Genomic DNA, 23787 nt, shown 5'->3' with positions numbered 1-23787 from the left:
GAAACAGGAGACATTTGGAAATTTCACTTGATAAATGACTCATCGATGATAAAATTTTTTGATTAAATCCTCCTATCAGCGCTTCTTCATCTGGGTGTGCGCTTGTGTTAGGTGAGGCTCTAAGTGTAGGGGACAGAGTTCCCTTGTAATATGCCTGAAAAAACCAGGCTAGTGCTAGACATGTCCAGACCACTTTTTGGATACTGCACAGCATTTGATGCGAGTGCATTTGTTTAATGGCCTATCATAAAAGTGTGCAAATGTTAATATTAATAATTAATTTTAACCAGGTTCTGCTATTTAAATGATCCATACTAACATCCTGTTTGTCCTTTCTAAATGAGCAGTCGGGAGCATGTTGACAGAACTGCGTGATGTTGATCATGATTACAGCCACTCTGAATCATTCACAGACAGAGAGATAGATAGATATAGATATATATATATATATATATATATATATATATATATATATAGAGAGAGAGAGAGAGAGAGAGAGATGGTGGAAAATTAATTCATTTTCACACCATGCATAGCACTGCCAAATTAATGAATACACAGACACAGAGACGCACAGCAGCTTTCTGAAGTGTGTTCACAGTGCCACATTTGGAGCTGTGACCTGCTGTCCATGTGAGATTTCTCTTACTTCAGGAGGAACAAAAAAAACTCTTTAAGTACTTTGGGTGACAGTGTTCAGGTTTTATGAGTCATCACACACTCAAATATGGTTGCTAATGATCTGTATGCTTCTGGAGCTATGGTTATGGACCTTTCGTCCGTCTCTACAGGGTTTTTCACATTGCACTTAGCTCCGGGCTAAGAGAGCTTTCACACTGCCACAATCCAAAGTGGGCTAACCCTGACTTTAGCCTTGGGTTTACTGGCCCTGCTCCGGAGCAGGATTAGCCTCGAGTTCCAGGGTTTATCCCCAGAAAATTGACTAAACACAGGGCTAAAAGGTGCCAGTGTAAAAACAGGGCTAAAGTAAACAGGAGTACTCACACAACATTCTTGAATGCAAACATTATTTGTGCATTCCAACAGACATTTAACCCAGGGTTATTAGAAGTATAGTGTGAATAGTTTAGCCCTGGCTTGAGGATTAACCCTGTGTTCATAATTTGTGTGTGTAAAAGGGCTAAATTATGACAGGGTCAACTCTTAGCCTGGGGCTAACAATAGCCCATGTGATTCTTTGATGTGGGACATGTTAACATAAATTTATGTCATCCATAAATGTTTAGTGTCTGTAGCATTGCTGCTGTGCTACAGACAATATTATCGAGAGCTTTACAGTTAATTTCAAAAATGTATTTGAAGCAATGAGCCAGTATTCCATATCGTGCCTACTGAAGGCTGTGAGATGCAGTTAAAAGCTAATAAGTAAGTGGGCCCTTGAGTTGAGATTATTTTGTCACATATACTGGTGTACGGCCAAATTAAACAAAGTATGGACAAATTAAACAAAGTGATTACATGGTCATATCTGCATAGGAACTGAACAAATATACATTTCAGACATCTGTGTGTAACCAGTAAATGTTTGGGGGGTTGAGCACAACATTTTCTAATTATGTGTACGACTCTGGGCAATATGGCCTTAAAATAATATTACAATATTTTTTGGCTAGTATTAGAACAAATAGAACAGTTTGTTAAGTTCAGAAATTACATCACATTGACTTAAATGCAGCCTTTAAAGCCAGGAAAAGACAACACTTATGTCATATCACCACATAATGATATCCAAAATCTGTCACAACATAGTCTCATATCATGATAACAATTTAATAATGAAAAATTTCCCAGCCCCATGTACAATCCCCAATTTTTTCAAAAAGTCGAAATTATTCATTTAATTTGTCCCACTTTATTATCCTCTGTACTTATTCTTTATATCACATATTAGTCCTCAGGTGAAACAAGGAAAGGCATAGATGCATACCTGTACTCTTTGCACCAGTAGCACAGCCTGTGAATCATTCTGGTCGGCCTCTAAGATGAGATCAGTCAGTTTGTGGATGATGACATCCAGTGGACCCTGCTCCTCCAGAGGTTGGCTGAGGTCCAGCTAAGGAGAGAAGGACAACCATGGTCAAAGGGTAATTTGCAAAAAAGTCCACCCAACAGTCAGGTATTCATTTATTGCCTTAAGAAATGGTTTACTTCAGCAATATTCCATGGAAAGCTATGTTTCTTATTGAATTTCACAACAGGAAAGCTGCAAAACACTGCCTTTTATTTCTTACTTCATTTATAAAACTGCAGTGATACGTCACTGTGATAAAAAGGTGCAAATGTTTGATAATAATGATATGAAAAATTATGAAGTACTATTCTTCCGTAATGCTGCAGAGTACCAGAGTGGTACCTCCATTACAAGGGTTATAATATTTGTTTGATTAATTTAAAACTTTGACTGTTTGTGTTACAAAAAGATTACAGAAAAGATAACCCAACCGGTCGAGGCAGATGGCCGCCCACCATTGAGTCCGGTTCTGCTCCTGTTAAAAGGCAGTTTTTTCTCGCCACTGTTGCCAAATGTTGGGTGTCTGTAAATAATAAATCAAGGAGTATGGTCTAGACTTGCTCAATTTGGAAAGTGTCATGAGATGACTTTTGTTTTGAATTGGCACTACACAAATAAAGATTGATTGATGATTACAGTTAAGCCAACATGACACTACTAGTTTGTTCAAGCGTCAAGTCAGAACTTGCCAAACTTTCCCTACGGCCTCCTTGATTGCCCTCAAAGTACTGCTGCCTGCATTTGGTTAACAAAGTCAAATCATTTCCATTTTTTTCATAGGACCTTTAGGATAACTGTTTCCCTTTTACCTGCCGTTTAGTCACACAAAACTTGCATGCTAAAAAAACGCAAGGGAAGTTTATCATATGTATGAATTTGACATCGGGACATCAGAGCAAGGAGGATGTTGGTGCATGACATGATCCATAGGAGACAAAAATATGGTGAATATTATCGCCTAGGCCAGGAAAACAAAAAGAGCAAGAGTGACGTCACCAACGCCTTTCTTAAAAGTTGAGAGATTTTCAACCCGAAGCAATCGAATCAGACGCACACAAAAAAGCTGAGTGCTTGGACACTCACTCCTCATTGGGAAAAACTGGAGAAAAAAAACGCTAAGTAGACACAGGCCGTAAGGGAAATTTAGCAAATACATTACTCCAAGTTATTTTTCCTCTGTCATTGATTGTTTTTTGAACATGATGTAGTACTTTTAAGAAAGAGACCACTGATCTTGGGATATCACAAATCTGCCATTGCCGTACTCATTAATACCATCAATCTGTCGAAAGAAAAGATTAATCTGGTAATCCCATCTGATAGTTTTGCTCTAAGAAACAAATATTTTGTTTTCTGTTTTTTTTAGTTACAAAACAGGATAAGGGCTGATTCCAAATCATCTCTCTTATTTATTTATTTATTTATAGCTGTAATTAAATAAGGGTGCAGTCTATGTTGTATTTGTTTTGAATTACACCAACTAGATTTATTTCTGGCATCATGTATTTTACTATGGAGTTACAAACTCTCTCCCTCTGGCCAGACCTCTAGTCTCACTGAACATATTCGACAGCCTCTAAGGAAACACCGAATTAGCATTCGTTTGAAGTTTACCCCAGCCGAAAGACTGCCTGCACTGGCCAAGTAGTTCACAAGTAGTCAAAGCAGCTCTCCAAGTGTGATAAGACTTATGTGGGTCAGCGCTTGCACACAATTTTAGAAATGTAGCAACATTACAAGAGATTAAAGGAGAGATGCTCAGCTTTAGTAACGTTGAGTCCTTATGGATGAATATGCTGAGTGCAATTCAAAGGCCTCTATTCTGGCTGAGGTTGTCCAGTTTGTTGTGACACAGGAGGTCGATGTTTGTGTGAGAGAGACATTAGGAAACACAAGGGTGCAGTGCTGCTGTTGTGTAAGGCTGTCGTACACTAACTCATTAGCGAATCAGCAAATAGGGTTCAACTGATCATTACAGACAAAAGCCAATTCAGCAAACACCTGTGCAAATAAGCAAAAGCCGGGCAGGACCTCATTGTCCTTTGTGCTGTCCAGACAGTGAGCAAACCGAGAGTGAATACACCTTAGCCACACTGGTTTGAATCAATGCAAGAACTGTAAAACTGTCCAGAGTTTCAGTTGGATCAGGGTTGGCCACAGTCAAAGCCAACATTTCCTGGTTAATGATTGTGAGAGGTGTGATGGATAGATGACTAATTGGCGTACCCTTGGTCCTGCCCTGAAAAGTCAGTTGCACAGGGTGGTAAATCTGTTAAATATGAGATGATTTAGATACCATGTTCTTTACATTGGAGCCATCAGGAAGAACAAAATGTCCCTGTGTTGACAGAGCTGTGTTCTTTGTTCTCATCAGAGTCCTGCATGGAACATATGGACTTTTCCATGTTAGGCACAGGCATAAACTACACTACACATCATACAGTACGTGCACAGTGTGACAAAGAAAACGCAAAGAAATGCTAACACACCCTGCAGTGTTCAAGTCAAGCTGTGTTCTCTGAAGAGCTCATTATGCTACATCAACATGGCCATCTGAATGCTGTTGGATCTCATTCTCCTGCACGCTCCATTCCTCCAGCCTGTAGAAACATGCCCATCAGCTCAAAAGTAATATAACAACAAGAGCTACAAAAATGAACACAGGGCAATGAGGCTGAAAGCATCCAGCAACTTTGGTGGGTTTCTACTATATCTGTACTACTGTGGCGGTTCCACGTTATATTAGGGAACACATATTAACCATGAGCTAGTTTCTTATAAGCATGCATATTAGTAGCATATTGGCTGTTTTTAAGCCATTATAAATCACTTACTAATGCCTTATTCTGCATGATCATATTCTGCAACTACTAGGCCATTAACTACTGTGAGAGTTTTCCCTCAATAACTTCCTAATCACTGCTTATTGATAGTGAGTTAGGGAGTTGTTGTAAACCACTTAATAAGAATAAGCTAATAAGAAACTAGTTCATGGTTAATATGTGTTCCCTAATCTAAAGTGTTACCGATATTGATATCTATATCTCTTGGGACATAACACATTTTCTGGAATTGTTAATGCCCAAAAAATAACTACCGTCTGTTTTATGTTAATCCAACAATCTCAATGTATTTCACCACATTATTAGAGAAATAATATAAAATTCAATACTCCCATAAAACAGCCCTGGTCATTGACTTGTAATTTTTCTGAAAATGGCCTGATACAAAAGAGATATGTATGCAAAAGTATGCAAAAACCTCTAATTTATATCATCTGGTATACATCATCATATCACTCACACAAAACTATCTCCAACATCCAACAAGTACAAAACCTTTCTGCCAAAATGTTACTTAATTAGCAGCAGGCGCTACTGTAGAAGACTGTGGACTGATAAAGTATTTAAACACAATATTGTCCCCTCTGGGGATCAATAAAGGCTTATCTTATCTTTTGATTCACTGCTGTAATAAGACATTCAGCTACTCAACAACCAGTTTCTGGAGGTGTAATGTGACGCTTAAGTAAAACATTGACAATGATTCATCAGAATCACCTGTGTGACTACGTAAACTAGAAAGGTGAGCCCTCGGTTTAACAACAAACTGCAGTGGTTTTGGTGACTCATTGTCTCAGCAGTCCGGCTGGTTTATCAGAAAATGTGTGGTAGACATAGAGGTGTGACCTTTTGGCAGATGCATAAAATGCATAAACATGATGCCATTACCTTAATTTCACAGTGTTGGTAAGTCAACACTCATAACCTGTGTTGTCACCAATTTATAGGTCTATAACAGTAGCTGCTATGAGCAGCAGTGGTGACAGGACTCATTAGTGGCGTGAGGTACAGCGTGCCGGTAAAAACTGAAACCGTCGCTCTCCTTTTCTGTCTAGCTAGCAGAGTCGGTGTGGCAGGGCTGGGTGGAAGGGAATTTGTCTGTACTCCACTGAGGCATGGCTTATAATCTCTTGCTTACACAACACAGAGGGCCCATCCACAGCCTGGCCCCTCCACAAAAACAGGACTCTACATCGCGGGGGTCAACACCCACTGGCAAAGACACATCGCAGAGGATGAGGCTCTCCTCTCCCTGTGCGTAGACAGAATGACCCCGCTTTAGAGCTCATCCAAAAACCCAGCAGTACAGTCACTGATGTTGTGCTAAATGCTAAAAGCAGAAATGTCAGCTGACGTCTTTGCGAGTCCCTCTGGGACTGAGTGCTAGCAGTGGGCTATAGTGGTGATGGACAGCACAGAAAACAGGCTGGATCCAAGAGGGAGAGGGTGGGTCAGGGGCAATATATTTTCAGCTTTGATGTTGCTTCACATTGGGCCAAAGCTACACCCCAGGGAACTGCAAGAATGGTGATTTAAAGCGAATAGCAGGGACAGAGCTCATATGTTGGCCTCAGTTTTCAATTTAGTAGTGTGCAAGCATGGTGAACTGTAGTGTGCAAGCATGGTGAACTGTATGAACAATTTTTTGAGGCAGTTATTTGTCTACAAGCCCAGTGAGGTTCAGCTTCGGTGCTGCTTCATCCTTTAGATGACTCTTTCTAGTTGCTCTCAGCTGGATCTAATCTCACCTGGCTTTCGCTTTGTTGTGAGGCTAGCCCAGAGAGAGACTGCGTGCCGAGTGCAGACAGACGTGATGAATGATTTATTATGTATGCTGTGCATCAGTTGACACCCTAGTGTAAGAGAGACATATGGCTGTGGGCCACACCTCGCATGAAGTACAAGACTAAACATGAGACGGGATCAGCATGATGGTTCTGAATCTACAGTCAAAAACCATATGGAGGGTCAAACTGGGAGCTCATTAGCCTAATGGCTGTCTCCTCAGCATCCCTGGAGTCATCACTGCTGACTAGGTTGTGCAGTGGAAGCTTATGAGGAAAGTGCCTTTCAGCTTTTATAGACACATAATACATACTTTGTTGAGTATGATATTAGGTTAACCACTGCAAAATGTGTGTGACTAAAGTGAATCAGCAGGCAGCTTAGGAGCATTTTCTAAAGACATTTTTGGATATGCGGATAAATCATGAGGGATGGAAAGAACTACTTTAGAAGGAAAAAGACTGAGGATGGCTAATGAAATTTAGAGAGATAAAGAAGTGTGTGTGTGTGTGGTGTTCCTCTTGGTCAAACTGATGAATATCTCATTGATCATCATCACCCCCCTGATCTCAAGACTCCTAAAAAAACAACCCCTCTTCAAACATTGAGAATTGCATTGATCTTCCTGGAAAACTGTCTTATTAATACAAGGAAGTGAGAAAACAACTAAATGCACCTGTGTGGAAGCTTATTGCAGAGTCTTAATTTTTGGCTTCATCTTAGCCAACGTCACTATATTCTAATTGCAAAATAATAGCCAAATAATAATCAGCTTTCTTTGGATTGTAGTACGCTGGTCCATCAAGACGATCTTTTGTTTGTCATCTTCCACAAATTCAATATGTAGGTGAGACACAGTCGCATGCCGGAAATTAACTTAAATTCTAAGCACTTACCATATAATAAAAACAGTAACTCAATAACTTTCCCTGGACAGCCCACTCAAACGATGGCCATTTGCTGTGATTGGTTCTCTCTCTGAGAGCGAGTATTGGCTTCCTCAAGGCTGAGCCTGGTGAGTTAATCTCATCAGCTCTGTGATACAGACAGGCTAATGTACGGAGCACAGAGAGGATGGCTCATGAGCAAAGGGCTAAGGGGTCAGTATTGATGAGCTGGTGCTAGATCGCTTGGAGGAGGGAGAGGGAAGATGAAGGGGGGGAGAGTAGAGCTGAGGTGAGTGTGATGATGTGTTACTTTAAAGAAAAAAAAAAAAAAAAAAAGCTGTAGTGGAAAGATGCTAGAGGCTAAAGGAGCAGATAAAGGAACCGTATGTTCTTTTCCAGTTCTGTCGGTCCAGATGGGTATACATGTACATGATGGTTTTCCCACACTAGAAGTGGAAATATAAAATTAATTCCCATGGGCTGCCTGATTTAGCAAAGATCTGTTCACACAGGGCGACGTCATAACCACTGCTAACTCTCTGGAGGATCCAAACTCATGTGGCAAATACCATAAATTGCTGGGTGGCAGTGTGAAATCCATATGTCATTTAGACTAGTAGATTGTAAAGCTGCAACTGACAACTATTTTCATTATCGATTCATTTGCTGATTATTTTCTTGATCAACCAATTATTATTATTTGGTTTAAAAACTGCCAGAAAGAAATAAAAAATTCCAAACACAATATCCCGAAAAACTCAAGGAGACATTTTCAGACTGCTTTCACTTACAAACAAAAACCCACAGAAATTGAGTTTTGTATCAAATAAGAGAAAGAAAAGCATTTGGAAAGCTAAAAACAGTGAATGTTTTGCATTTTACTTTAAAAAAGGCTTGATTGACAATCAAAAGAGCTGCTGATTAATTTTTGGGAGATCAACTAATTGTTTCAGCTCTAGTACACTGCTATTCTTCCAGCAAATCTGTGTTTTCAACACATAACAAAAAACTGAACTAGCTTGTAATAACACTGTTAACATCATGAAGAGTGGTTTATTTTGCCAGACAAAGCCTAAGATTAATTTATCCTTGGATATCCAAGGTTCAGTTGTTATCATCAGGATCAGCTAGTCTGTCAGACTAAAGAGACAAGGTTAGGTGATTAGATTGGCTGCAATAGATAAATCTGCAGCTATGTTCTACTCGACCCTTCTAGAGAAGGTTAAATGGACTTGATTTCTACATAAACAGCCACACTCCCACAAACCCGTAAAGCTTAAAAAACCCAAATGAATAAATCATAAACAACACTCAAGCAGAACACTTCATCTGCAGAGAAGCGCCATTTTCATTTTGTGTTTTCTGTGTACTACCACTTCCTTCACCCTTTACTACCTATCACTCTTGATTTCTTGGTCTCTAACAAAACATTACTCGTCTTTGTTCAGATTCAGTCATTAATTAATTTAAGTTTTTGTCTCAATGTGGAAATTTGTCTAGGGCTTCAGTAAGATTGGCCTTAAAATAAGGTCCACTAATTACAGGACCTTAAGCACAAAACAACCAAGAAAAAATATATAGAATAACAAGGCTTCAAATATATGATCTGAAACTGTATTAGAAACTGTATCACTGCCTGCAAAATAGCCAAGCTAAAGTCTAAGGGTTGCTGTGCTCAGAATCCACCAGTGCAATAGAAGAAGACAGCTTTGTACACAGACTTGTATAACAAGGCCAGAGCATTACAATGGCTACCATTATCTTCACTTGTGATGCGACCACGACAGTACAGGCACTAACTGGCATTGGGTGCATCTCAGGCCGTCGAGTCACCGGTGTGAATTAAAAAAACAAACAAAAAAAAAAAACCCTCTGGCTGTCCAAGTAAACTCTTAGTTGGTAGTGACGGTGCAGCTAAAAATAAGACTTTATGCTGATTTGTAGCATGAAAAAAACTCAGTTGACAACAGGTAGTCCTGGAAAAAGAGAAATGGGGAAGGCCACAGGGGTGTTCACGTCCCTGGGTACTCCAAGCTGAGGGTCTGTGAGGATCTGTGGTCTCCCAGGAGGGCTGAATGCACAGTGGGAAACAAAGCCCCTGCTTACTTTGGGACTATTCCCAGGACAAGGCTCTTTCTGGGTGTTCTGATATCGTCAGCACAGCGAGAGGAAAAAAATAACCTCAAAGCGGAGGAGAAAAAAGAGAACCCCCCAAGAAGACAAGAGACAGCATAAAAAAAAAAAAAAAGAAAAGGCAGAAAAGGCAGGATGATTTCCTCATCAATCGCAGAAGCACTTTAACTGACAAGCAGTTTTGAGCACTGAGCTCCCAGGACTTAGTGACAATTGTTACTGTGCTGCTGAATGTGCTGCGTTTACTTACTCAAGGTAGTGTGCTGTGCAATATCCTTTAACGACAGCAGCATTTACTTCCCTGGGGCTTTCATTTAACTGAACATACAGTTACATTCTTTACTTAAGCTTAGTAATCGCTCAAAAAAGACCATGGTTTCTTTTGTCACATCCACCTTACATAGAATACCTTGAACTGACTGTAATTAGTGATCTTGAGTGAGTGAGCTGCTCACAAATACATAAATAGAAAATACTGTTCTTGCTGTAGGTGACTGATGTCAGATACTGACGACCTTTACAACTATCAAGCTTTTGATTCTTTTTTTTTTTTCAACCACTGCCCCAATTAGATTCCTCTGATGTACAACGGAGTTTACAGAGTTGAGGCCAGGTGTTGAAACATCGTGCCGGAATGAGTTACATCACAGCTCAACAATGAACACGGCCTGGTCTGGTGGACTGCAACTCAAAATGCTTACAGCATGAAAATAGCAAGAATGTGAAGCAACTACATCAGGTATGTAGGAGGAACAAATGTGTGACTCCTCGGTAAAACAATGAATGACAATGCTCAATTTTAAAACTTTAAAAAAAGATGTTGTCTGCTTACCTGAACAACTTCTATTCCTCTTTTCCTGAAAAAGAAAACAAAATTAAGAGTCATTAATTCTATCAAAAACAAACTGAAACAGGTCAGTTAAAGATATACTGCCATGTATCGAAAGTACCTATAAGCTATAAGATTTGAGATTTCATGTAAATATATGTCAGGTACCATAGGTGAGGATGTCTGCTTTCCTAGTGTTAAAAAATAAAAAGATTTGAATTAACCCACAGACTACAGAAGAGCACAAAGCTAAGAGATGCAACATCTATGTTTGACTTGCAAAGTGAAATTAACAAATAAACACACTACTATTTTTAATCTTTATCATGCAGGTGTGCCTTGGGCTGGTCACAATAAGGCCACTCTAAAATGTGCAATTTCATCTTGAAAAAAGACATTTATGAGGCACTGAACTATGGATTTCACATGACTAGGTCTGACCAGTGTCTGTTACTACCATTTGCCTCATGCAGTGCGACACTTCTCCTTTGCACAGGGTTGATCAGGTTGTTGATTGTGGTCTGTGGAATACTGGCTTACTGCGCTTCAACTGCTGTGCAAACTGACTGGATGTTAGCAGGAATTGGAACATGCAGTCGTAAACGCCCATCCAGAGCATCTCAAACATGGTTAAACTTGGTGGTTGTACTTGGCTGGTGAATATGCAGGGCAACATGCAAGAACTGGGAGGTTTTCAGCTTCTAGGAATTGTGTAAAGATTCTTGCAACATGTGCAACATCATGCTGCAACATGAAGTGATGGCGGTAGATGAATGCTATGACAATGGGCCACAGGATCTCTGCAAGGTTTGTCTGTGCATTCAAATTGCAATTAATAAAATGCATCCGTGCTCATTGTCCAGGGCTAATGCCTGCCCATGCTATAACTGCTTGCCCACGCAACACAATGCACTGCCCGGTACAGTGTAAATCCATATTAATCTCCAAAAAGAACACTTCCAGTGTGCCAGACACCATCGAAGGTGAGCATTTACCCACTCAAGACAGCTACGTCAACGAACTGCAGTCAGGTCAAGACTCTGGTGAGGACGACAGGCACGTTGATGAGCTCCCCTGAGACACTTTGGGACAGTTTCTATAGAAAAGTTTTAATTTTGCAAACCAGCTGTTGCATGAGCTGTCTGGGTGGCCAGTCTCAGACGATCTTGCAGGTGAAGAAGCCAGATGTGGAGGTCTTGTGCTGACGTGTTTACTCGTGGTCTGGGGTTGTAAGGCCAGTTGCATGTACTGCCTAATTCTCGGAAACGACATTTGAGATGGCCGATGGAAGTAAAATGAACATTCAATTCACAGGGAACATCCCTGGTGAACATTTGTGTGTCAGCATGACAATTGCACGCTCACTTAAAACTTGTAACATCTGTGGCACTGTGTTGTGTGATAAAACTGCACATTTTAAAGTGGCCTTTATCATCACCAGTCCAAAGCACACCTGTGCAGTAATAATGCTGTTTAATCAGCATGTTGATATGCCACACCTGTCAGATGGAGGGATTATCTTGGCAAAGAGAAGTGCTCTTGAACACGGATATAAATATGTGAAAAGAATCTGAGAGAAATAAGCCTTTTGTATACACAGAAAACGTCTTTTATTTCAATTCATGAATATTTTGTTCAGTGCAAGTTATGTAAAACATGTCTTCGCATCAGTTGCCCTCACTGGAGTTCTTGCCTTTAAAATGTGTAGGTCCCCATTACTCTCCATGTAAATGGACATAGAAACAGTTCTTCTCCATAAGAATTAAACAGAAACAGAAAGATGTCTTAAAAATTTTGGCTAAATGGAGAGTATCAGACATGAGCTACTGACACATGAGCCCATTTGTGCCTCGATGTCAAAAATAAATGAACAATGAACATGAATTATTGAGCAATTTTTTTGATAGGACAGCAAAGTGGGGCCATCGTGACCAAAAATACAAGAATCCCAGAACTGGAGAGTACTACTTTTCAGAAACGGCACAGAAATACTAGTCTTCAGATAAAAAAATGGTTGCTTGGCAACCAGCAGACCGCTACACGAGTGGAGCTGTTGTTAGAGGTGACGATCATAACATAGCACATCACTAAATCATACATATGAGGAACCTCAACAGATCTCTTCTCTTTATCTGTGACTGTACACACAGCAGTATTTCCGCCACAATCATGCATTATTTTGAATATGAGGTGACTGCTTCTCTTTTTTAAAACACAAGTTTTCTGGAAATCTGTAAAAGGTGTAGAGGATTTACCTCACATGTTTAAACCTGTTGGATTTATATCAGTCCAAACCCCACCAGTGGGAGTGAAACGAGAGCCCAGGCAAGAGTCGCATTTCTGGAAGACCTGGTTTGTCCAGTGTCCTGCCTCGCTCACTACCACAAATAAGCCAAAGAGATTCAGCAGAAAATTTTAAGCAAAACCTGACTGACCAAAACAACACATCTACTAGTTTTTAGTGAATTTACAATGGTGACAAAACCAGTTCAGCGCTACCACCAACTCAGCCTATCCCGCCCAGTTGTTTTTGAGGTTACAGCCCCATGGTAACAGCCATGCAGCCATTCACTGCTTCACAACAATGTGGATATTTAATACTGCAGCTGGCGTGTTTCATGTGGTGTGAATGGGGCCTTTAGTTACGTCCCATCTCAGATATGGAGATCGTCTGCTGCTCTCCTATATTGTTACACAGCCAGCAGAATGAATGAGATGGAGAAGACCCACCAGAGAAGCAGGCCAGGGTCAGAACTTTTTTGAAAAGGCTTGACACACAAGAACATGGAGGTGTAATGGAAAACAATACTTTTTATGACGCACAGTATCTTATATCTATAAACTCTAACCCTAAAGATTGGTATTTATGGGACACCATATGTGACTGCTGCACTGCATAACAGTATGTGATTATAAAGTTTACATGTGGGTGTATTTGAAATTGCGTTAACTTGTAGGTTGAGCAAAATGAAAGCAGGAGGGTGAACATTTGTTTTAGCAGTGGCTGAAGATCAACATGAAAAACTATGATTATTACCTTGAATTAAAACACACTCTTATGGATAACGCTGAGCAGAGACAGATGAAGTAGGCCAACAAGTGAATGGTTTTACTTGTTTGGGCGTAAAATCAACAATACCTTCTTTACATGTTAATAGATTTGAAAGGTATACTCGCCACAAGTTTGAAATAATCACTCTTCCTGTCACTGCAGAAAATTGTATCATCTGGGTGAAAGTCTACGTAGAGCCACACAGTGGGTGCAGCTCAATGTAATCTCATCAGATGTGTTGTCCTAGAGTGCAGCGGCCTTGTCTTGACAGGGCGAAGAGACAATATTTTCATATCAACCAATGACGCTCAGGCGGGCTGTTTTCAAGGGCATCGCATTTTTCTTAATCAGGCACATGCGAGTCAGAAAATTGCTGTGCAAGCTTATGGGACGCCAACATAAACCCGAGTGGCTCTGACCAGCTCTGACCAGCAGGAAACCCTTAAGTCCAGCTGCACAAGACAGGGCCGACTCCACACTGAGGCAGTCACAATGTCAGCTGCATGCCACATGATGAGTGGAGGAAAACCTGGTCAGTCACTGTTAGAGTAGGATTCTATTAAGCTGAATTCTCAGTTTGATTCACTTTGATAACACAGCCTGAAAAGTAGAAAAACTGCACATATCTATCTATACAGGTGCATTCAATGAAATTCAGCAGTCATTTTGCAAATATTTCGTTAGTAATTCTAAGTGCTGTATTGTAGGCAACTGGACTTGTTTCAGTTTCTTGAAGGCATTTCACTTCTCATCCAAGAGGCTTCTTCAGTTCTAACTACCTGGAGGGGAGTTGCAGGATTATAAACTCTGTCTGGGTGTGACCTTACAGAGTCGTTTCAGAGTCGTTAGGGCCACTTGTGGGTCATTGATTTAACCGGCCTTCATGTGTCCAGTTTCCTATGATACAGCAGTTAAAACTACCATGACCTGGATGACTGAGAACCTTCATCAACATTTCCTTAGTAAATAAAATTGTCTGCAGGTAAAGCAGTTCTGGTGACAGCATACAAATACCTGACACACCCTTGGAAAGTTGTGCCTTCTAGAAATCCAAAATGCCATTTTGTCACAGGTTATCTCAGTTCCATCTTTTCCTTCCTCTCTAAGATGACTCTTGCTTTCTAGCATGGCACATGATAAAAGGGAAATATGTCAGGAAAAGGAGAACCAGAAAAAGTTTCAATGACTGACTGGCGAAATGCAGATCATACACATAATACACCCACATTCAACTTTGTGGTAAAAATGTACTGGTCTTTGTTGTTGCATAAAGGCCAGCAATGTGATTTGATCTTCTTGGACTAGGGTTAGGGTTAGGGCTTCTATCAATAACCACCACTTCTTAATACTTCATATTAAACAGCCCTTAGTTCAGCTCTGAGGGGAGAAGGGGGTAGGCAGAATGCAGGGAGGGAGGGGTGGTTACTAGGAGGTTTATGAAGAGATTAAAAATGTTTTGTGGATTACAGTGGTAATCTGTGCTGGCTCAACCAGTTTGCTTTATGAGGCAACAACCCTCTTGAAAAAGGTGAAAATAGCTTCAAACCAAATGCCTGCACACTGACAACACATCTGCCCCTGTAGGTCATGTGTGTTGTCAGTGTGCATTAAAATATTTTCTCCATCCTCTCTTACTGTCGTGGTTTGTGTTTTCAGGATCACAGCAGCTCTTATACAGCAGAGGCAGCTAAGCAATGTTGCAACGAGACATGATAAGGCCATAACTTGGAGTTGCCCAATCCTGTTTACTATATAGAAGCTATTGTAAATCAGTGAGAGAGTTCACATGTCTGCTTGGAAAATCCATGCCCTACTTTATAACACTTTATATAACATTTCACTTGGCTGGAGATAGATTAGCCACAACAAGATAACATACATGCACATAGCTGCCCCTCTCAAGGCTGGAGAATCAGAACCAACTCTTGCCACAGTAGGAATACACCCTTGAACAAATTAATGTTATGACTATGCATTTGGACAGACATGTCAGAAATGCAACATCTCACAACTAGAGTCAACAAGCCAAGACTGGTCTATGTGATAACACACTGTTTAAATTCAATAGAAGATGCTGTAATGATCAGATGTTAAGTTTGTGTGTTAACAACAAAGCAGAGATGAATTATTTTCAATCTACACAAGCACGCCTTCATTCTTTTGAGTTAACCTGAATGAAACTTGAGTAATACGACAGCACCACTATTACCAGCGGTTTAGCTGCTTGTCCTGTCATACATGCACCCAATGCAAACAGCCCCGCCTGCACACATTACCTCCTCACAACTTGTCTCCACAAGCACAACTGGTTCAAGACATGTCAAACAAAACAACGCAATCCCTTTGCTAGTTAAACCTTCCTTTGGGGCATGCATGCATACAATTTCAAAAATAGTAGAGTAGCATTAATAGCAGATAGAAAAGCAGAGCAGCCACACGCCTATCAACTGTGCTTACAGTAAAACCTCAACCACTGACAGACATGAGCAGAGATCACCGATGCTGTGTCTAAGTATGAAAGAGAAAGTTCAAATCAAGTGTGCAAAGGGGGCATTCACTGTAAGAGGAGAAGAGATGTTAATCAGTCCTTTTCGTCAGAGTCATTAAGAGGCGATGCAGTGTCAGCACACCTCCTAATTCACTGCGACATAAACGTTTAATGATGTGAATGTACTGCGTATCAAACTGTTTCTGTTAGTTGCTCTAAAACAACCTGACACATACCTGCACAAATCAGCAAAGGCCTGAAAATTCAGCTTCTTCATCTTCTTCTCGCTGAGCCAGTAGCCGACTCTCCGGCCTTTCAGGAAGGTCTGCATCTCCACTGTGCTCCCGGTCCTTCTCTGGAGGCAAACGCTGTGACTGAAAGGCTCAACCTGGACCGGAGAAAACAGGAAACCACCGTATAGCATTAGTCACAACACAACAGCCGACAATGGAGAGGAATACTCAAGTTCACGACTCAGTTTGTGATAACCCAGCCAGGAGTCGCGCTTCCAACTAGTCTTCCTCGTTGAGCTGAACGTCCTCATGGTTCATATTAACTAGTTTCCAAACGTAATATTACAGTGAATGTGCTTCAGCATCAGCGAAACTCACACACTGACCCCCTTTAGCTAACCTCGACTGCTAACATTAGCTGGCTAGCTATGTAGTGACAACCTGCATAGCTAACCGATGGCATGCAATTAGGAGGCGTTAGCTAGCATGCTATCAGGGCTGACCTACGTTGAATGACTGAACAGATTCACAGAACTTACAAATACCAAATGGGTTGACTCAGGACAACCAGGTAGTTAGCTTAAAGATGAAGCAACTGACTTAAGTGCGCCAACGAGGGGAGGCTGTGGTGAGCTAGCATTAACTAACCTGGCAATTTTAGCACAGTTCCCTCCTGAATGTGTGTCCTCTTCCGAAACTAGCTCGGGTAGTTTCCCATTCTCTGTCCGTCCAGTGGAGAAGGAGAACAAGTTTTCAGACAAGGTGACAGGTGACAGGCACAGCTGGAGTCACGTTGAGATGTTCCTGGTATTTTCTCTCTCAGTCTCTGGGTTGAACTGACTGCACACACCCAGGATCCTGGAGACTGATGCTGCCTTCACGAGCCCCTCGGAAAATAGCGCTCCCGTTCCTCTTCGACTGTCGAATCACATTCACTCCTGATTTCACGTGCTGTTTGTGCTTTCATTATCGATTAACTTGCAGATTGTTTTGTCGAGTGCTTGATTAACTTGCAGATTGTTTTGTCGAGTGCTTGATTAAAGAGTTTGTCTAATGAATGTCACCGATGACCATTACGGCTTCCCAGATATCTTGGTGTTTGGTCAATGGTCCCAAACCCAAGTATATAACAATGATATATAACAATGATATAAACAAAAATGCAAAAATACTTACATTGGTGAGACTGGAGCGATCAAACATTAGCAAATTTTTGCTGAAAAATGGCTTAAACAATTAATCGTTTATCAAAATGTTTGGCAAGTTATATATTTTGTGTTAGTTTGTTGACTAATCGATTAATTGACTAATAGTTTCGGCTCTATATAGTAAATGAAACAAAACAATTCCATACAAAGCGACCTTGAAGAGTGGATCTGGCATGTTATTAATTTCTATATAAACCTATAAAAGGGGTGTTTTTTGGTCTGCGTTATTAATGAGTTGTTCACTGATAATCCTGATTTTAACACTGAAATGTGTTTTCACTATAAGGGCGAATGATACTGCTTATAAACGGTATAAACACAAAACAGGCTCATACGTAGGATGACTTTTACCCTTTTGTGACCTAGAATATTAAGCTTTGGGGCTGGTCATGATGCCTCGACAATATTTCCGACAGCCTCTGAAGGCAGCCGGGATGCGGTCAGAGAAGTTCACCCTGTGCACCGCCTCGCTGTCTGTCAACTCACACCTCATGCGAGAAGATTGAGGAAAGTTGGAGACAATACGTTGATCAGCGAACTGGTTTGTATACAAACCAACAGCAGATTGCATCATGAACCGATCATCTATTTATAGGCTCGTTGCAGCTTGCATAATGAGAGCACCCTCGTGCAGTCGTCTACTGTCTTCAGGGCAGCAACGAGCGCATATTTTCGGCGGGCGGAGCTAACAGAGAAACATGTCACAGTGGCGCCATCCATTGGAAAACCATCGCAATATACAGCCAGAAACATTAGGTTATCCAAGTAACCACATTAATACATACGTAATTATATTTTAATAATCTATACTATTGGATTGGTCCTGGTTTCATGACTGAGGGGAGCTGTCAAATAAATGGATGAATGAATAAATATATAAATAGCACACACAGAGCCTTCTCGAACAACTTTAATCGATTCTCTCTTATTGTTAATATTCCCTGTAATTCACCCACAAAAACAAATGCATGTGAGAAAATGCCACCTGTTAACTGCATACCACTATTAGAAAGACTGGCCACCATAGCCTGAGTCTGTTGACATGATTAACACACACAATAAATGTACTAATGCACTCTAAACCAGTTAAAACCCTTTATAATAACCTATCTCGGATGTTCAGGTTTTAAAAATCCCCTTTGACTGGTGTTCATCCTTTCTGTTTTCACGATAATGATTTTATAAATGTTGGTAATTCATTAATAAGCGCTTAATTAGTCGTTAGTTAATGAAGTGGTCATATGGTCACATCATTAACTGATTGATCAGACATTAGTAACAACTTGTAAACATTTGAACAAAGGTACATTATTTGATCGTGATACCCAAAAATACATAAACAAGTCATCAAAACTAATAAAATAAATAAAACAATTGAAAGTAATAATATTGTTAAAATAGGAGCGACGGTATCTTGCGTCACTTCCTCCACGTGGTTTGGGCCCAAACTCCCGCCCGGAACAGTCATTTGTCAACACTGTTGTCCTGCTGCTGCCCTCACCGGTGTGTGTCTGTGTCTTTGTGTCCTCCTTACTCTCTCTTATCAACCACAATGGCAGCAAATAAAGACACAGACATTGACGATATCAACGAAGAGGAGCTCGAGAAGGCTCTGTGTGTGCTGGCTGGAAGCGACCCAGAAAACTGCTCTTATTCCCGGGTAAGAAAAGCTTCCTGCACCGCAGCCCTGACTGCAGCATCCGCCTTCTATCCGCCTCATCTGAATACAAGTAGTGCAGTTTTACATGTAGTGTTGTGTGTCCATTGTGACTGTTTGTGTTGTGATTTCTTCCTAAGGGTTTGTTGTTCCTTTGGGCCACTCGAGACTGAAAATATATTGAAATCCTTTTGTTTGCAAGTCCTTTTGTTGATCAGACAAAAATAACTACTGTGGTTATTTATTACATCAAAGGACATTTCATTAATTATCTATTTTCTGCAGTGTATTTATACCTCCTGTGTTTATGGTTCCAGGGTTATGTGAAGAGACAGGCTGTGTTTGCCTGCAACACCTGCACTCCCAGTGCTGCAGAGCCTGCAGGGGTTTGTCTGGCCTGTGCCAATAAATGCCATGATGGACACGACATCTTTGAGCTGTACACCAAAAGGTAATCAGTTGTTTGTGTGTTGACAGAAAAGACAGTTTTCTTTATCATCTTCTCCTAACTTATCCCTCATCCTGTTTTAACGCTGCAGGAATTTTCGCTGTGATTGTGGAAATAGCAAGTTTGGGGAATTCAATTGCCAACTAGCTCCTGTGAGTCCTTTGGTTTTAATACTGTTTATATCCATACCAGCTTTTCTGCTATTTATGTTCTGACTGGTATCTCTTGTACTCACAGGCCAAAGATGAGCAAAACGCCAGAAATCATTACGACCACAACTTCAACGGGTGCTACTGCACGTGTGACCGACCGTATCCAGACACAGACGACCAGGTACTCCTTTTACCTCATCTCACATTATTCGAATGAAATCTGCTGTTTATGTTTGTCGACGGTTATTACACAAAACACCTTTTTTATGACCCGATAGACCAACGATGAGATGATCCAGTGTGTCGTCTGTGAGGATTGGTTCCATAACAGGGTAAGTTAAGTCATGTTATTGAAATGCAAGGATTTTCGAGCACTTATTTTGACTCTAGTTTACATTTTATGTCATTGTGTATTCATTTTGTTTGTCTTTGACAGCACCTGGGCTGCACTGTAGTGGATCCTGAGGAGCTGCAAGAGATGGTCTGTGAGGGCTGCATGAACAAGGCTCCTTTCTTGTGGACGTACGCTGCTCACTTTGCAGGTAGCTCATTTTACAAACAAACATGTCTAAGTTTGCCTACATTTAACAGTCAAATCCAGAGAATCACTTTCTTTTAATTTGATGTTGCCCTTTAGCACCACCTGTGATCAGTGTCAGTCATCCTGAGGAGGAAGATGTAGAAGTTGATGTGGAGGAAGGAGCAGAAGAGGAAAGAGACACTGAGCCCAGTCAGAGCAGGGAGGAGGAACCATCTACCAGTGCTGAGCACACAAAGCAGGAGGTAAGAAAGGGTTCTCATAAGACCGTCTGTTTGCTGTATCTAGAGTGAAAACGGATAGCAGGGTGTTAAAGTCAACACGAAAAACCTACTGAGACAAAATCTTAGTCTGTTTCCATGTCATATGGGATTTGTGGCTGGTAGAAATGGAAATGATTACTGTCCATTGACAATGTAATACAATATCCATAAAATTGGGCTCAATTACACTTGGCGATTGTTGTTTGCTGTCATGAGGCGTCCATGTTTGTTTTGCTTTCTGGAACTTGCACATTACGAAGCCTAATACATTGGAGCTTTCAGAAAAATCCAAGTTTCCCAGTTGCGGTTGCAACTTGAATGTGGACATGATGGTAATTTAGAAGTTGAAAGCCTGTAATTACAATAATTCCTGTATGATATGAAGCAGCGTCATCATACTCCACTAGCTCTGCACAAAAACATGTGTCAGAAATTAGGGGAAGCCAAGGACGTCACTGTTTTCCTGTACATGTTGTAGGCTGTTTCGTAGCCTTAGAATAGCCGACTGTACATATTAGGTCCTGGTTCAAATTTATGCATACTTCACACCAGAACCAACAGCAGCCAGTTTGAACTGCAGGTGCTGATGGAGAGCAAAGTATTAGCTCTCATTTGTAAGTCAGTATTTCTTGTTGCAAGCTCAAAAAGTGTCCCTAATGTAAATGAAACCTATGGAGGAAGAATAAATTTAGATCTCCTCTTATTACTTTTCAATTCATAGAATTAGTTGGGGCTGCACAGTATGATTAAAAAACCCAAACATATTGTTATTATTTTAACAGATAAACGATTGCGATATGATTAACAATTATTGGGAATGATCATTTTTGCATCACAGTTTTTATTTTCACTGAAAAACTGTTAAAATCATGATAATGTGACGTTTGTTGGGGTCTGTACCAACATGGTTTCTTACATCCGGAGATCAAGACTAATCATGCAGCACTAATTTTGGTTATATTTCAGTTGAACTGTGCTCATGGTTGGTTTAGGAGAGATATATATAAATGGTTGCAATTTTAGGAAACATAAAGTAAAGTGGTAAGTTAAGTACATATTCACTATTTTGGAGAAGTTGTGCATTTATTGTAAAAAGGCAGATAATGTAATATATCCTTTCTTTGTAACTCTGGCTCATTTATCAGGTTTTACATGTCTTTCTATTTGTTGGTCACTGGGTATTGTCCCTCTATACATAATATAAAGATTGAATTTCATCTGTATCCATGTTGACAGATGTTTTCTACTCATGGTGAGTGCTTCTGATAGTTTGCCTGTTTACCCTCCACACTCTGTAATAAAGGGATTTGAGAGGAATAGGCCCCTCATAGACAGTATTTGTCTTTACTGTGCAGTGTGCACATTTCCTTCATGGCAACTGGTGTTACTTGTTGCCACAAGATGGGGCTGGAGGGTAAAGAGCAGATTATAGAGCAGGCTCCAGCTCCTGTTAACGTGCTTTCCCCTCCTCTGGGTAATTAGGGGAGAAATGACCCATGAGGCTCTGCTTCTCCTGCTCTGTAGACGGCTTTGGCCAGGCTTCACAGGACAGCTTACTGTAAACTGGTGATTTTCATCGCCCAATCATCTCATCGTGTCAGTCGCCCCGAGACTTCCCCGGATGAGTCTGCAGTGCTGAGATGTTTTACAGAAGCCCATTTGTTATCACCTGCTCTTCTTGCCAGTTGGACAGTATAACTCACCCATCATGTGTTGTTATTTGTGTCTTAGGAAGCGGAAAACAGGAGTCCCCCTTGCAAACGGACCCATGATGAGATGACAGGCATCACCGCAAAGGCCACGACCAAAACTGTGACATGCAGGCTAAAGGAGCTGCAGGTCCAGGGGCCGGAGAGGCTGAGACAGGGAGCCGTGTTCTGGCCTTACAGCTGGCGCTCCGAGCTCTGCACCTGCACAAGCTGCAAGGTAGTCCACAAACACTATCTCTCAGATGATAATGAAGGCCCCAGACAGCTTCTTTGCAGGTGTTGGCTTTACATGTGATCCTGGTGCATGTAACCGTGTAATGAGGACTTCTTCTTCTAATGAACGTGTGTCACAGAAAGCCTATGTGGCTGCAGAGGTGCAGTTTCTCATGGATCAGTCTGACACTGTCCTGGCCTACGAGAACAAAGGCATGGAGGAGCCGTTTGGGCAGCACCCGCTGATGGCACTGACGAACTCGATGGACCGCGTACGGCAGTTGGAGGTCATTTACGGTGAGCACGGGGGAGGGCGGAAGAAGATGATGTGGGGTCAGTTTTCCTCCAGGCATGTAATCACGTAGAGTGAGATTTATGGGAGAGGCGATTGATTGAGACTAATTAATCATGTCTTCTTTCCCTCAGGTTTCAACGAGCTGACAACTTCGATCAGTGCATTTCTAGAGCAGTGTGCTGCTGAAGGAAAGGTGAGAAATGGAGTGAAAATACAGTCTTGATGGGTAGAATTAAACATAACAAGACATATGAGGGTAAATACTTATTAATCAAATACCATTAGTGCTTACTTATCTACCCAAGGGCACTGTTGGTTTGATTTTAGCTGACAAATGTGAAGTATTGCAGTCAAGAATCCTCATATTTGGTCGAAAATCTCAAACCTGAACCATTCTTTCCCTGTCTCTACCAGACAGTCACAGTCGAAGCCGTACACAAGTTCTTTGAGGAGCTGCGGGCCAAAAAAAGACGCCGAACCAGTGCAGGATACCAGTAACAAGGAGGCCAAGCTGCTATCGTATGGTGCTTTGAATGTATGTGGAACTTAGGGATGACCCCTTTTTCTTTGTTGAATAAAAGGGCTTCTCGCTGCAACCAATGTGATCCTAAAGCTTGAATAATTAGTGCAAAGAGTACTGACTTGGGGGTTATTGTTGTAACGGGTTACTTCTGTGGGTTTCGGGTTTACCGTTTCATTCATATTGAATTATAATGATGCCTTAACTTTGAAGCTCCTAATTAAAGTTTACTTGAGACATTAATGAACAAAAGAAATTTTGTTTCAGCACTGTATTGCTTTAAAAAGATTAAACTGTCTTGATATGTCGTAACAGTACTTCACATGACCATGATGCTGCCATGTGTATACATGTGAACATGTTTAGTACGCCACTGTGTTTAAATTCTTCTTGTTTGTAAAAGTGATGTGAAGAAATATTACTAATTTCTGTGAATTCATGTTCCAAATAAAGTTCTCACATGTTTCTCGTGCACAGAAGAACCCCACTGAGATCAGATGAA

At 40.9% G+C, this 23787-nt stretch overlaps 2 protein-coding genes across 2 annotated transcripts in view; one reads left to right on the top strand and one right to left on the bottom strand.

The window, feature by feature from the left end:
- The window catches only part of itpk1b (inositol-tetrakisphosphate 1-kinase b), a 33453-nt gene extending 16340 nt beyond the window's left edge, over nucleotides 1–17113 (bottom strand). Inside the window, exons 1-4 of the mRNA XM_073483437.1 lie at nucleotides 16931–17113; nucleotides 16286–16437; nucleotides 10513–10537; nucleotides 1949–2074 (exon numbers count right to left, since the gene is read on the bottom strand). Of these exons, the coding sequence (XP_073339538.1) occupies nucleotides 1949–2074; nucleotides 10513–10537; nucleotides 16286–16380 (246 nt within the window). The 5' untranslated portion in view covers nucleotides 16381–16437; nucleotides 16931–17113. The remainder of the gene's footprint in view (nucleotides 1–1948; nucleotides 2075–10512; nucleotides 10538–16285; nucleotides 16438–16930) is intronic.
- Nucleotides 17114–18950: 1837 nt separating this feature from the next.
- Nucleotides 18951–23710, top strand: LOC141010460 (putative E3 ubiquitin-protein ligase UBR7). The gene is made up of 11 exons (XM_073483438.1): nucleotides 18951–19150; nucleotides 19465–19598; nucleotides 19687–19747; nucleotides 19833–19928; nucleotides 20026–20079; nucleotides 20184–20289; nucleotides 20385–20530; nucleotides 22280–22474; nucleotides 22611–22767; nucleotides 22897–22958; nucleotides 23180–23710. The coding sequence occupies exons 1-11, from the start codon at nucleotides 19043–19045 to the stop codon at nucleotides 23261–23263; spliced, it is 1203 nt and encodes a 400-aa protein (XP_073339539.1). The 5' UTR covers nucleotides 18951–19042; the 3' UTR covers nucleotides 23264–23710.
- Nucleotides 23711–23787: the final 77 nt, after the last annotated feature.

The sequence above is a fragment of the Pagrus major genome, chromosome 16, assembly GCF_040436345.1.
Source record: "Pagrus major chromosome 16, Pma_NU_1.0".
In the NCBI taxonomy this organism is placed as follows: domain Eukaryota; kingdom Metazoa; phylum Chordata; class Actinopteri; order Spariformes; family Sparidae; genus Pagrus; species Pagrus major.
The sequence above is the reverse complement of the archived record's forward strand: the minus strand, read 5'-3'. Positions and strand labels throughout refer to the sequence as shown.

Excerpts from the sequence above, each read along its gene's own strand:
- LOC141010460 (XM_073483438.1), top strand. The coding sequence starts at position 19,043 with ATGGCAGCAAATAAAGACACAGACATTGACGATATCAACGAAGAGGAG. Across the intron at positions 19,929-20,025 it reads ATCCAGACACAGACGACCAG|ACCAACGATGAGATGATCCA; the intron begins GTACTCCTTTTA and ends ATGACCCGATAG. Across the intron at positions 22,768-22,896 it reads GCAGTTGGAGGTCATTTACG|GTTTCAACGAGCTGACAACT; the intron begins GTGAGCACGGGG and ends TCTTTCCCTCAG.